General features: G+C 41.8%; 1 protein-coding gene across 1 annotated transcript in view; it reads left to right on the top strand.

Annotated features, from left to right (window-relative positions):
• Positions 1–9,852, top strand: part of prkag2.S (protein kinase, AMP-activated, gamma 2 non-catalytic subunit S homeolog) — a 156,107-nt gene extending 146,255 nt beyond the window's left edge. The window contains 5 exon segments of the mRNA NM_001090026.1: positions 2,557–2,722; positions 2,794–2,831; positions 4,739–4,885; positions 6,884–6,977; positions 8,934–9,852. Coding sequence (NP_001083495.1) covers positions 2,557–2,722; positions 2,794–2,831; positions 4,739–4,885; positions 6,884–6,977; positions 8,934–8,965 — 477 coding nt within the window. The 3' untranslated portion in view covers positions 8,966–9,852.
• Positions 9,853–15,615: the final 5,763 nt, after the last annotated feature.

The following is a 15,615-nucleotide window of genomic DNA, read 5'->3' as shown; positions in this document are numbered from 1 at the left end:
GCAATGACGGAGACTTATTAGATGGTATTTCAGCCTGGCAAACTTGGCAACTCTGCACAGAGCCATAATTATGTATTTGCAAATTCTGTGTATTAAGCGCTCATTAAAAAAAGCTTAGCGCCCTGGTGCCTCTCTTCAGCCAGAGTAAGCAGGGATAACATGAAAATGCCTTTAAATATTAAATATTGCCTTGGCTGTATGCCGTATAACTCTCTTAAAGGAACAGTAACACCAAAAAAATGGAAGTCTATTAAAGTAATGAAAATATAATGTACTGTTGCCCTGCACTGGTAAAACTGATGTGTTTGATTCAGGAACACTACTATTGTTTATATAAACAAGCTGCTGTGTAGCCATGGGGGCAACCATTCAAGCACAGGATACACAGTAGATAACAGATAAGTACTACTATAGTTCATATAAACAAGCTGCTGTGTAGCCATGGGGGCAGCCATTCAAGCACAGGATACACAGTAGATAAGATGAGTACTACTATAGTTTATATAAACAAGCTGCTGTGTAGCCATGGGGGCAGCCATTCAAGCACAGGATACACAGTAGATAACAGATGAGTACTACTATAGTTTATATAAACAAGCTGCTGTGTTGCCATGGGGGCAGCCATTCAAGCACAGGATACACAGTAGATAACAGATAAGTACTACTATAGTTTATATAAACAAGCTGCTGTGTAGCCATGGGGGCAGTCATTCAAGCACAGGATACACAGTAGATAACAGATAAGTACTACTATAGTTTATATAAACAAGCTGCTGTGTAGCCATGGGGGCAGCCATTCAAGCACAGGATACACAGTAGATAACAGATAAGTACTACTATAGTTTATATAAACAAGCGGCTGTGTAGCCACGGGGGCAGTCATTCAAGCACAGGATACACAGTAGATAACAGATAAGTACTACTATAGTTTATATAAACAAACTGCTGTGTAGCCATGGGGGCAGCCATTCAAGCACAGGATACACAGTAGATAACAGATAAGTACTACTATAGTTTATATAAACAAGCTGCTGTGTAGCCATGGGGGCAGCCATTCAAGCACAGGATACACAGTAGATAACAGATAAGTACTACTATAGTTTATATAAACAAGCTGCTGTGTAGCCATGGGGGCAGCCATTCAAGCACAGGATACACAGCCACAGCTTGCTTTGTGGCGATAGCTGAAGAAACACTCTGTCCTGTGTCAGCACAATAATGCCAGAATAGGAGTAGAAGAACCTGTACAGAACCTTGACCTCCACCAACTCAACACTTGTGCGGTAAACTTGAGCCCAAACTTTGAGGCAGCCACCAGCAATGTTCCTACACTGAGTGCAAAGGCTTCCCAGAAAAGAAGAAGCTGTTAAGATCAACTTCATATTAAATGAGAAGAAAAGCTACCAAAGAAGTTTATTGCCAATAGATTAGCCACATTAAACGCTATATTTATTCAGCAGAATGTTTTACCATACCTGAGTAAACCGCTATAGAAGCTCTCTCTGTTTGTTTAGGATAGCAGCTGCCATATTAGCTTGGTGTGACATCACTTCCTGTTTTAGTCTCTCCCTGCTCACTAGGGATGCACTGAATACAGGATCCAGTTCGGGATTCGGCCTTTTTCGGCAGGATTCATATTCTGACAAATCTTTCTGCCAGGCTGAACCGAATCCTAATTTGCATATGCATATTAGGGGCGGGAAGGAAATTGTGTGACTTTTTGTCACAAAACAAGGAAGTAAAAGATGTTTGCATATGCAAATTAGGATTAGGTTCGGTATTTGGCCGAATGTTTCTGGAAGGATTCGGGGATTTGGCCAAATCCAAAATTCAGTGCATCCCTACTGCTCACTCATAGCTCTGGTCACAGATTACAGCAGGGGAGGGCGGGGGAAAGGGGCAGAGGAGCAAACTGAGCATGCTCAAGCCCTAGCCCTGGAGGTTTAAGCTGAAAACAGGAAGTCTGATACAGAAGCCCATGAGTACACAATAGAAGGAAAGAAATGTGGTGTTTCTTTTGACAGAGGACTCGGAGCAGCATTACTTTGAGGGTTTACTGGTGTATTTACATAGACCTTTCTGATAAAGCTTACCGCTGGCTTTGCATAAAGGGGAGACAACTGAATTGAGAGAGGGAATTTGGAATGTTTTTCCCAAAGCCAATTGAAAAATAACACGTGAGTTCTTGGCAAAAAAAACAGTACAGGTATAGGATCCCTTATCCGGTGACCCGATATCCAGAAAGCTCAGAATTACGGAATGGTTGTCTCCCATAGACTCCATTATATCCAAATAATCCAAATTTTTAAAAATGATTTCCTTTTTCTCTGTAATAATAAAACAGTATCTTGTACTTGATCCCAACTAAGATATAATTAATCCTTATTGGAAGCAAAACCAGCCTATTGGGTTTATTTAATGTTTAAATGAATTTCTAGTAGACTTAAGGCATGAAGACCCAAATTACGGAAAGATCCATTATCCGGAAAACCCCAGGTCCCGAGCATTCTGGATAACAGGTCCCATACCTGTATTAATTGCCTTCTTCTCTTCTAGGTGTCAGAAATGCCAAAGCCTGCCTTCATGAAACAGAATTTAGAGGAGCTTGGGATCGGCACATACCACAACATTGCCTTCATTCAGCCCCACACTCCTATTATTAAAGCTTTGAATATATTCGTGGAGAGAAGAGTCTCGGCGTTACCAGTGGTGGACGAGTCTGGTATGTGCAACACTAATGCTCCACATCTGATTGGGAATGTCCGTCACTCACGCCCTCTTTCTTTCTTGTAGGAAAAGTCGTAGATATTTATTCCAAATTTGATGTCATTGTAAGTACAATTTTATTTGCATTTTGTAGTCTTGTGTCTGCATGTAAAAGAGTAGATCCTACTCTTAGTTTAAAGGGATACTGTCATGGGAAAAATGTTTTTTTTTTTTTCAAAACACATCAGTTAATAGTGCTGCTCCAGCAGAATTCTGCACTGAAATCTGTTTCTCAAAAGAGCAAACAGATTTTTTTTTTTTATATTTAATTTTAAAATCTGACGTGGGGCTAGACATATTGTCAGTTTCCCAGCTGCCCCCATTCATGTGACTTGTGCTCTGATAAACTTCAGTCACTCTTTACTGCAAGTTGGAGTGATATCAAACCCTCCTTTTCCCCCCCAGCAGCCTAACAACAGAACAATGGGAAGGTAACCAGATAGCAGCTCCCTAACACAAGATAACAGCAGCCTGGTAGATCGAAGAACAGCACTCAATAGTTAAAAAATCCAGGTCCCACCGAGACACATTCAGTTACATTGAGTAGGAGAAACAACAGCCTGCCAGAAAGCAGTTCCACCCTAAAGTGCTGGCTCTTTCTGAAATCACATGACCAGGCAAAATGAGCTGAGATGCACCTACACACCAATATTACAACTAAATACACTTGCTGCTTCAGGAATGACATTTTATATTGTAGAGTGAATTATTTGCAGCGTACGGACCCCCTTAGCTTGAAAGTAAGGTTGCTGATATATTTAAATAAATATATGGCTATAACCAGGACCCAGCAATACTTGCAGCAATATGTACAGCAGCACCATTTACATTAAAACCCCAGAGTTGGGGCCTTTTCTTTTTCTTTGAGCTTCTCTGGGTGGTGGAAAAGCCCTACAGTGTCAGCTGGAGTATTTGCAGCTGTTGCTGAAAAACAAATATCTCATCTAATATTTCAAACATTTTATATATGGAAATACAACTCAACAAGCAGAGGCAGAGAAGTAAAATAAATGTGGATTTATTTGGTACCGGTATGGGATCCGTTATCTAGAAAGCTCCAAATTACAGAAAGGCCGTCTCCCATAGACTTCATTTTATCCAAATAATCCATATTTTTAAAAATGATTTCCTTTTTCTGTGTAATAATAAAACAGTAGCCTGTACTTGATCCCACCTAAGATATAATTAATCCTTATTGGAAGCAAAACCAGCCTATTGGGTTTATTTAATGTTTACATGATTTTCTAGTAGATTTAAGGGATGAAAATCCAAATTACAGAAAACCCCAGGTGCGAGTATTCTGGATAACAGGTCCCATACTTGTACAAGTCTCCGTAAATAATACATACACACAGCCCACTTAATTTCCTCATAAAAAGCAATACAGGTATGGGATTGGTTATCTGGAAACCTGTTATCCAGAAAGCTCTGAATTACGGAAAGGCCGTCTCCCATAGACTCCATTTTATCCAAATAACCATATTTTAAAAAATGATTTCTTTTTCTCTGTAATAATAAAACAGTAGCTTGTCCTTGATCCCCACTAAGACATAATTAATCCTTATTGGAAACGGAACCAGCCTGTTGGATTTATTTAATGTTTATATGATTTTCTAGTAGATTTAAACTATGAAGTTTCAAATTATGGAAAACCCCATGTCCCAACACTCTGGATAACAGGTCCCATACCTGTACCAGCAAACAAAGACTCCATTTGCCACTGATGGGCTGCTTATTCAGTGCCTGCTCCAACCTGCATTGTTGATTCCGCTGTTTAACCAATCAGCATAAGTTGGCTTGTGTGTTCCATGATTGAATGAGATAATAAAATGCACCGTTTGCATTATCTAGTCAGTTTTTCGTTCCAGCGTCTGGAAGGATTGCCTCTTGATAACACTGCAGGCCATGCTAGGCGTTACTTGCATTACAATCCATCTTACTTTTAATTGACGGAGCAATCGTTCGTTTTCAGAACCTCGCTGCTGAGAAAACCTACAACAATCTGGATATCACAGTGACGCAGGCCCTCGAACACCGATCGCAGTATTTCGAAGGAGTGGTGAAGTGCAGTAAGCCGGAGACACTGGAGACAATTGTGGATCGGATAGTTAAGGCAGAGGTAAGACCCCCCCCCAGGTGATTTATATGTTAATTCCTATAGCCAATAGCTACCTGGTCTGATTGTTTCCTAGCAACTGTGAATGCCTTGGGGGCAAGTCTCAACGCACATGATAAATGTTTATCATGTACGAAATCTTTCTGTAAATGTTATCAGCTAGTGCAGGTTGTGTTCCTTTTGCTACATTGTCTGCTCTTTTAGGGTAAGGCCACTCTGGACGTTTTGGGGAGATTTGGTCGCCTGGCGACTAATCGCCTCATCTTTGTGGCGACCGATCTCCCGAAATGCCTTCCCTCACTCTGCGCAGGCTCTGCGACTTCGGAAAACGAACCGCCGCGTGTGATTAGTGCCGGCGTTCTTTAATTTTAGCCAGCGCAGAGTGAGGGAAGGCTTTTTTGGAGAGATTGATCGGCGCAAAGACGAGGCGATTAGTCATCAGGCTACCAAATCTCCCCAAAATGCCCAGTGTGGCCTTACCCTAACATGTTCACCTGCATAGAACTCATTGCAGTGTAATTGCACCTAGATAAGATGTATGCTGCAGAACTGCTGTTGGTGAGTCTCATATGCAGTGCCGCCATTGTGGGGCACAGGAGGTGCTGTTGTTCTGGTCTGAAAGGGGAGCTCGGCTGTGTTGCACTTTTCGAAATAGCCGGACCCCCCTTGATAGCCCGAAGAGCCGAAGTCCGAGGCCACAAAAAGACCCGAAGCCATGAAAGGAGCCGGAGTTGAAGTCCCAAGAGCTGTGAAAAGACCCAAAGCTGTGAAAGGAGCCGGAGTTGAGGCCACAAAAAAGACCGGAAGCCAAGAAAGGAGCCGGAGTTGAAGTCCCGAAGCTGCGAAAAGACCCAAAGCCACGAAAGGAGCCAGAGTTGAAGTCCTGAAGCTGCAAAAAGACTCAAAGCCATGAAAGAAGCGGCAGTTGAAGCCGCAAAAAGACCCAAAGCCACGAAAGGAGCCGAAGTTGAAGTCCTGAAGCTGAGAAAAGACCCAAAGCCACGAAGAGAGCCAGAGTTTTAGTCCCGAAGCTGCAAAAAAAAAACCAAAGCCACAAAAGGAGCCGGAGTCGTGGCTTCAAAAAGACCCAAAGCCAAGAAAGAGTCAACGTTGAAGTCCCGAAGCTGCGAAAAGACCCGAAGCCACGAAAGGAGCCGAAGTTGAAGTCTCAAAGCGACCAATAGACCTGAAGGAAAGGAGCCGAAGTTGAAGTCCACCAATGTATTATTTTAATACTCCATAGGCCCTTCACACCAATGTTTTTCTTTAAATATTCTCTGGGGCCCAATGCCAATTTTTTTTTTTTTTTTTTTAAAACCCTTTATGGGGGCTTTGGTGGCAACCTTTTTTTTTTTTTTTTAACTTATAAGGGGCCCTGACCATCAATGGCTTTTTATAACTTGTGCGTGTGGGGGGGGTTTACCGTTTTTAACGCTGATGTCTATGTGGTCTATTAACTGTGGGGTGGGCGGTGTTGTTGTACTGGGCCCCCGTGATTTCTAATGGCGGCCCTGCCCATATGATTCATAAAACCTCGCCCTAAATAATGTCAGTATTTTATAGCTAATTGCTCGCATCTTTGTGCAGTCTGGATTCATACAGCGAATCATTTACAGCTGATGGTGGAACATATGTTGCCATTTTCCTTTGTTCTCCCCTTCCCTCGCTGTCATGCCCCAGCCTGGTCCTTGATTTAATCCTCTCTGATCTTGGCACTGCTTTGCGTATCCTTTGCCCTTTCTAAGAATACTCCATGACTGCATAGAAACAAGATCAAGTGCTCAGGCAGGTGATGGATTTGGCTGATCTTATCTGCTCCTTGCACCATCCTAAACCCATCCAACCAGGGTCCTTGTTTATATACAAATACTTGTTTGCCACTGGGCAACCAACACTCCCCTGTAATCTGTCAGCTTTTCCTGTTGTGAGTTTTTCTGACTCTTGTCTTGCTCATATACCTCGTTACATTAAATCGAATTACTAACGGATTTTCATTTCTAGGTGCACAGACTGGTAGTCGTAGATGAAGCAGACAGCATTGTGGGAATTATCTCTCTCTCAGACATTCTACAGGCCTTAGTGCTTTCCCCAGCAGGTAATTGTAGCAGGCTCTTGTACAATGACAAAACATTTAAAATGTATCCGTGATTATTAAACCATACCTCCCAACATTTTGGAAGTAAAAAGAGGGACAAAAAATTGTTTTCCGCACGTAGCACAGCAATTTTTTGGACCACACCCCTTTCTGTGACCACACCCCCTAATTACCATGTTCTTTTTACAAAATTTGGCAGGTTATGAAAGTTTGAAAATATTTCTCCTTATCTAAACTGTGTTTTTGTGTCTCAAAATTGTTACAAAGTATCTTATTTGCACCTGTTAGCTGTTCTGGGCTCTCTGCTAAAAGCCAATTAAGTGAGAAACTTTGTTTCTTTTTCTGGCTGTTCAGTGCAGAGAAAAGAGGGACTTTCCAGTACAAATGAGGGACTGCGGGTTGAGCTGTCAAAAGAGGGACTGTCCCTCCGAAAAAGGGACAGTTGGGAGGTATGCCTAAACTAGTCTTTGTGCCCCTACACTGGATGGTCGGGATATTTTTTAGGAAAAAAAAAAAAGCAACAACATTTTGGTCAAGTCGCTCTAAAGGGCACCAATCATAACTAAAATCATTTCCTATGTAAATACACTATGTGAAAGTTCAAGAGACAGGCTACAGGGCAACGATCCATCGTGCGGTGCTCAATTTCTACTCCCTGGCTCCTCTCCTTTAAGGAAGGCAGGGAAGAGAAATCGAGCGCCGCACAATAGATCGCAATCGCCTTTTCTGAAGAGGAGCGCAAGCGGAGTTTCGGTAAGTTATTTCTAACTAAAGACTTTGCGATTTTAAAGTTTAATATGTGTTGGGTTTTTTTTCCGTAGTATATTAATGAATTTTTTTATGTTACTGGTCCTTTAACTTAAAGGTGAACTACCCCTTTAACTGAATCCAAGATATGCATAGACAGTTCATCTATAAATAGTCTAAAACTGCTAATATCCCAGAAACCACAAAAAATAGAAAATAAATGTAAATTGCAAAAATGCTGAGACACACACTCTGCGTTAACATCAATTTATTTTTTTGAGTTTACATCCCCTATAATCTCTCTGCGCCATAATATTCAGGGTATAAGTATTATAGGACTGGTAAATATTGAGCCTGAATAATTAGGGGCATATTTATCAAAGGTCTAGTGATAAGTTTTTTTTTTACCTTGAATGAACTCAAATATCCTCAAAACTCGAATGGTATCTTATTTAAGAAAAAACTGGAACGAATATTACGACCCGAAAACTCGAATCGAATTTAAACGAAACTCTATTTGAGTTTTTTTCTCCGAATGTGTCTCCGATGTATTAGAGGTCACTCAAATAACAGATTCCGGTACAAACAAAATCTAACAAAATAACTGCCTTTTGCACAAATTCTGCAAGTAGAGAGACATGATGTCTGGTGAGTTTAATAGAGTGAGCTCTAATACATCTTCTAGGCAAAAGGAAGCCCCCTATAAGATATATTGGATCTAACTGTCAATGAATATCTGACACCCAACTGCCGCATGAAGACAGAATGAAGAGAAACAGATGCTGAGAGAGGAATAGTGAAGATAAACTTGATTATTTCAGAAACACTACAAATGTTTAATTAATTGTATTTAGAAAGTGTCTTATTTCAGTATAATGAAGCTTCTATTCATCAAAGTTAACCCTTGTTTTGTTATCCCTAGCAACAAGTTAACAGTCTTGCTGGGGCCATTATAACACTAGGAAAATTGTGGACTGACAGTCCAGAACAATGAAGACTTATGCAAAACTGAAACCGTCAGAATCACGATCATTAGCGATAATAACAAGAGTCACATGAAAGGCGCAATTCTCTTGCTGGTACCTCCCAGGTCCCAGTATATGATTCTTAGATGATTAGTCCCTAGAGCAGACACCACTGGCTAACGCTGTGTACTGTGTGTTTTAGTGTATATGCTACAATATAATGTTTTTTTTTAATTCATTTTAGGTGCCAAAAGGAAGGAGAGTGAAGCAGAATGACCGTCGTGAATGCAGAACGTATATAAATATATATATATAATATATATACATTTTTTTAAAAAGAAGAACTTGAATGATGTTTTTGCGTCAATCTTTCGCCTCAGAAACCCTGACTGCAATAGACAAACACGACTGGACTGGAACGTGCACAGGACTGATAGACTCTTGTACTGGCCCAATGCGGCCACACGCTCATTTACTGGTGGGAAATGGTTGTTGGTTTTTTTTTTTTTTTTAATTTTTGGCATATGGAAAATGAGGCCCTTGTGCTTCACGTCTGACTTTATGATTGTCATGTCACCTAATAAGCTGTATGCGAAGGCATGCTCATAGCATAGTGCTCTGTATCAGTCCAAAAGAGCTTTGCATTATGGGATGCAATGTCGGTGGGTTTGGGGAACTGGTGGGCGCAAAGCAAGACACTGTACTGAATGTGAAAGGACTGTCAACTAAAGCCACATTAGGTTTCAGTTAATGTTAAACTTATTTAGGTGTATAATGCAATTGCCAGTTACCTGCAAAAGGGCCAAGAATTGCACATCTCTGGTTCACAGCAAGGGGGCGCTGCTGCACCTCTCTCTCTGCTGCACCTCTCTCTCTGCTGCAGCTTACTCATCAGGCAAGGCATAAATACATAGACATAACAGGTGACGGCAGCAATTGCTCGATAGATGTGGCTTTACGTCAGGTTCATTGTTCAATTTAGAGCCCAAATATACGAGACACTGAACAATAATACCAGTTATTTATTTTTACTTTAAATAAAAAGAAAAAATTACAAAAAAAACCCAATTTTTTTTTTATTTTTACACAGTTCTGGTGAACGATAAAAGCTTTTTGCCATATCATTAATAAACTGTCTATTGTTAGAAAAAAAAAAAAAAAAAGAATGTTGCCGGGTCGTCTTTTTGCAACAAGGTCAAGGTTCCATCTGTGCATGGAAAGGGGAAGTTTATCTGAAATAAATTCTACTGCACGGCCGCTGCTTTGGGGAGATCCACAGTGCGAGGCTGTTTGAGAGAAGTCACATCGGGTTCTGAATCCTTTAGGGAGATCCACAGTTTTTGAGCGACAGGGACGTCCGTTTGAAAGAAGTCACATAAGGTTCTGAATGCTTTGGGGAGATCCACAGTGCATAAGAGCGACGGCTGTTTGAGAGAAGTTACATAGGGTTCTGAATGTTTTGGGGAGACCCACAGTTTTTGTGCGACAATGACGCACATAAGGTTCTGAATGCTTTGGGGAGATCCATAGTTTTTGAGTGTCCTTGACGGCCGTTTGAGAGAAGTCACATAGGGTTCTGAATGCTTTGGGGAGATCCACGGTGCACAACAGTGATGGCCATTTGAGAGAAGTTACATAAGGTTCTGAATGCTTTGGGGAGATCCATATTTTTTTAGTGACAGTGATGACCGTTTGAGAGAAGTCACATAGTGTTCTGAATGCTTTGGGGAGATCCATAGTTTTTGAGTGTCCTTGACGGCTGTTTGAGAGAAGTCACATAGGGTTCTGAATGCTTTGGGGGGATCCACGGTGCACAACAGTGATGGCCATTTGAGAGAAGTTACATAGGGTTCTGAATGCTTTGGGGAGATCCACAGTTTTTGTGCGACAGCAACGCCCGTTTGAGAAAAGTCACATAAGGTTCTGAATGCTTTGGGGAGATCCACAGTTCTTGAGCTACAATGACGGCTGTTTGGGGAGATCCACAGTTTTTGAGTGTCCTTGACGGCCGTTTGAGAGAAGTCACATAGAGTTCTGAATGCTTTGGGGGAGATCCACATTTCTTGAGCGACAATGGGTCCTTGACGCAGTGTCAGACTGGCCCACCGGGATACCAGGAAGACTCCCGGTGGGCCCAGGTGTCAGTAGCCCCTCATGATGCCAAACTTTTGGCCTATTTCCTGGCCATTCCCTATTCTATGAGAACAAAGAGGCTAAATAGATGGAATAATAGATATAGTATGTAAAGAAAACAAACTGGGATAATAGAGGTTGAGTGAGGAGATGAAGAATTTTAGTACTGAGAGTGGGCCCCTGGTCTAAGGTTTTTGGGTGGGCCCCTGGTGTCCCAGTCCGACACTGCCTTGACGGCCATGTGAGAGAAGTCACATAGTGTTCTGAATGCTTTGGGGAGATGGACTGGCAGAATACAGGAGCCTCTATTTGGCAGTACACCTAGTTTTTATGCAACCAAAACTTGCCAGGAATTTAAAAAGAAATATCTGCTTTGAGGCCACTGGGAGCAATAGCACTGGTGAGCAACACGTTGCTTGTGAGCCACTGCTCTAAGTCTTCCCCCAGCCCTCACAATTCAACTTGCCCTGAGAGAGATCTAACCTTGGTGTAAGCTGTAAACTTTTGCCAGTTTTAATATCATTTAATAATGAACATTAAATGAAGCATTTGGTTCAGCGCAGGGCGTTGAAAAGAATGGCCTGTTTCCTGTGCCGAAGCATTCTGGGTAGATTGTAAAATTCAGCAGGGCCTCAAACCTTTTATCTCCTCCCATAGGGGAATGGAATGTCCACGCACAGACTGGCATCTAAGTGACATCTTATTCAGCAAACCAGGAGGGCACATCACTGGGTATATTATACATACAAGTTGCACGATGGATCAGCACGCTTATTGTATATCTCTAGTATTCCCCCACTGTTATATCCTCAGGATTCAAGAAAAAAAAGTGTTCGGCTGTAACTCCCAGCATGTACTCATATACAGGTGCTCATATACAGGTGCTCATATACAGGTGCTCATATACAGGTGCTCATATACAGGTGCTCATATACCTGGCGCCACGGGGTTATTCCTGGAACCTTGGTGGAACAGGATCAGATCTCTAATAACTTGTGATTTTTTTCCAGTGGCTTCATGGCTTAAAGGAGAACTAAAGCCTAACTAAAGAAATAGATTGAAATGTTGTACGTTCTATTTTGTGCTTCTGTACCAGCCCAAGGCAACCACAGCCCTTTAGCAGTAACGATCTGTATCTCCAAAGATGCCCCAGTAGCTCCCCATCTTCTTTTCTGCTGATTCACTGCACATGCTCTGTGCTGCTGTCACTTAAATAGAAAATCCCCTCTCCCATCACCTAAACTATCCGAGGGATGTATTCTCTGTATGGGAGAATCTAGAATTGTATGACAAATATTCAGCCACGTACACGACTGCGTTTATCATCGCTGTATACTGCACTCTGCACATAGGAAACTAACATTTTTATGGAATAGGCTCTGTAAGCAGTTTCATTGCCTTCAGAAGAAAGGAAAAACATATATATATATATATATATATATATATATATATATATATATATATAAACATATATAAATATATATATATAAACATATATAAACATATATATATATATATAGTGGCAGCACCTATTGAAGTCTAGCATTGTCCGCTAAGTACTATGCAATATGCTGCCACTATATAAACAAAGGGTAATAAAAGGTACCTCCCTTGAGCAAAGGTCAGGAACAACACAACATGAACTTGGTGAACGGAGTTATCTAAAATATATATTTAAAGGAATAGTTCAGTGTGAAAATAAAAACTGTGTAAATAGATAGGCTGTGCAAAATAAATAATGTTTCTAATATAGTTAGTTAGCCGAAAATGTAATGTATAAAGGCTGGAGTGAACAGATGTCTAATAAAACAGCCAGAATCCAACTTCCTGCTTTTCAGCTCTATAACTGAGTTAGTGAGCGACTTGAAGGGGGGCCACATGGTACATTTCTGTTCAGTGAGTTTGCAATTGATCCTCAGCATTCAGCTCAGATTCAAGAGCAACAGAAATGACCCATGTGGCCCCCCCCTCAAGTCTCTGATTGGTTACTGCCTGGTAACCAGGGTGACCAGTCAGTGTAAACCAAGAGAGCTGAAAAGTAGTGCTCTGACTAACTTGTTATACATCAAATCACTCCAGCCTTTATACATTACATTTTTGGCTAACTAACTATATTAAAAACATTTTTTATTTTGCACAGCCTATTTATTTACCCAGTTTTTATTTTCACACTGAACAATTCCTTTAAAGAGATGTTTGCACTTAAGAGTCTGTATATTGCTGATGGGAGTAATCTCTACTTGTTTCTAGGATTTATAACCCAGGCAACCAGCGCTCACACTGCGAGGCTTTTCTTATACCTCATCTTTCCCTGCAGATCCTCTCCTATAAATATTTTGGTTCAATTGAATTCACTCACTGGCGAGCTGGAAAGCAAATACAGCTACATTAATCCAAAGACACCAAACGATTGTCTCCATCTTATTTTCTATATCTATTATTTTCTATATTTTCTATCTGCTATGTATTTATAGTTTGTTCTAACCTTTGTGATTCTTTAAATACTATATGGTTAAAGGAAATGTAAACCCTCCAACCATATTAATCCCATTGTTACTATAGGCACCATCTCTCCCTACTATACCTGCTATCCCACAGTCACACTCCCTTCCCAGAGTCTATTATCCACTGTTACTATAGACACCATCTCTCCTACTATACCTGCTATCCCCACAGTCACACTCCCTTCCCAGAGACTATTATCCCACTGTTACTATAGGCACCATCTCTCCCTACTATACCTGCTATCCCAGTCACACTCCCTTCCCAGAGACTATTATCCCACTGTTACTATAGGCACCATCTCTCCTACTATACCTGCTATCCCACAGTCACACTCCCTTCCCAGAGACTATTATCCACTGTTACTATAGGCACCATCTCTCCCTACTATACTGCTATCCCACAGTCACACTCCTTCCCAGAGATTATTATCCACTGTTACTATAGACACACTCTCTCCTACTATACCTGCTATCCCACAGTCACACTCCCTTCCCAGAGATATTATCCACTGTTACTATAGACACCATCTCTCTCCTACTATACCTGCTATCCCACAGTCACACTCCTTCCCAGAGACTATTATCCACTGTTACTATAGACACCATCTCTCCCTACTATACCTGCTATCCACAGTCACACTCCCTTCCCAGAGACTATTATCCACTGTTACTATAGACACACCATCTCTCCCTACTATACCTGCTATCCCACAGTCCACACTCCCTTCCCAGAGACTATATCCACTGTTACCTATAGGCACCATCTCTCCCTACTATTACCTGGCTATCCCACAGTCACACTCCCTTCCCGAGACTATTATCCACTGTATATAGGCACCATCTCTCCGCTACTATACCTGCTATCCCACAAGTCACACTCCCTCCCAGAGACTATTACCACTGTTAACTATAGGCACCATCTCTCCCCCTACTATACTCTGCTATTCCCCACAGTCACACTCCACTTCCCAGAGACTATTATCCCACTGTTTATTATAGACACCATTCTCTCCCTACTATACCTGCTATCCCACAGTCACACTCCCTTCCCAGAGACGTATTATCCACTGGTTACTAATAAGGCACCATCTCTCCCTACTATACCCTGGCAGTATCCCACAGTCACACTCCCTTCCCAGAGATATTATCCCACTGTTACCTATAGGCATCCATTCTCTCCCTACTACCTGTTATCCACAGTCACACTCCCTCCCAGGACTATTATCCCAACTGTACTATAGGCACCATCTCTCCCTACTATACCTGCTATCCCACAGTCACACTCCCCTTCCCCAGAGACTATTATCCACTGTTACTATAGACACATCTCTCCCTACTATACCTGCTATCCACAGTCCACACTCCCTTCCCAGAGACTATTACCACTGTTACTATAGGCACATCTCTCCCTACTATACCTGCTATCCCACAGTCACACTCCCTTCCCAGAGACTATTATCCACTGTTACTATAGGGCACCATCTCTCCCTACTATAGCTGCTATCCCACAGTCACACTCCCTTCCCAGAGACTATTATCCCACTGTTTATTATAGGCACCATCTCTCCCTACTATACCTGCTATCCCACAGTCACACTCCTTCCAGAGACTATTATCCACTGTTTACTATAAGCACCATCTCTCCCTACTATACCTGCTATCCCACAGTCACAACTCCCTTCCCAGAGACTATTATCCCACTGTTACTATAGACACCATCTCTCCCTACTATACCTGCTTATCCCACAGTCACACTCCCTTCCCAGAGACCTATTATCCACTGTTACTAATAGGCACCATCTTCTCCCTACTCATACCCTGCTATCCACCAGTCCACACTCCATTCCCAGAGACCTATTATCCCCACTGTTACTAAGACACCATCTCTCCCTAACTAATACCTGCTTATCCCCACAGTCCAACACTCACCTTCCCAGAGACTATTATCCACTGTTACTATAGGGCAACCATCTCTCCCTACTATACCTGCTATACCACAGTCAACACTCCTTCCCAGAGACTATTAATCCCTGTTACTATAAGACACCATCTATCCCTCTATACCTCTATCCCACAGTCCACCTCCCTCCCAGAGACCTATTATCCACTGGTTACATAGACAACCATCTCTCCCTACGATACCTGCTATCCCACAGTCACAACTCCCTTCCCAGAGACTATTATCCACTGTTACTATAGACACCATCTCTCCCTACTATACCTGCTATCCACAGGTCACACTTCCCTTCCCCCCCCCCCAGAGACTATTATCCCACTGTTACTTAATAG

The sequence above is a fragment of the Xenopus laevis genome, chromosome 6S (assembly GCF_017654675.1).
Source record: "Xenopus laevis strain J_2021 chromosome 6S, Xenopus_laevis_v10.1, whole genome shotgun sequence".
NCBI classification, from domain to species: domain Eukaryota; kingdom Metazoa; phylum Chordata; class Amphibia; order Anura; family Pipidae; genus Xenopus; species Xenopus laevis.
This window is presented reverse-complemented; position numbering and strand designations above follow the sequence as displayed.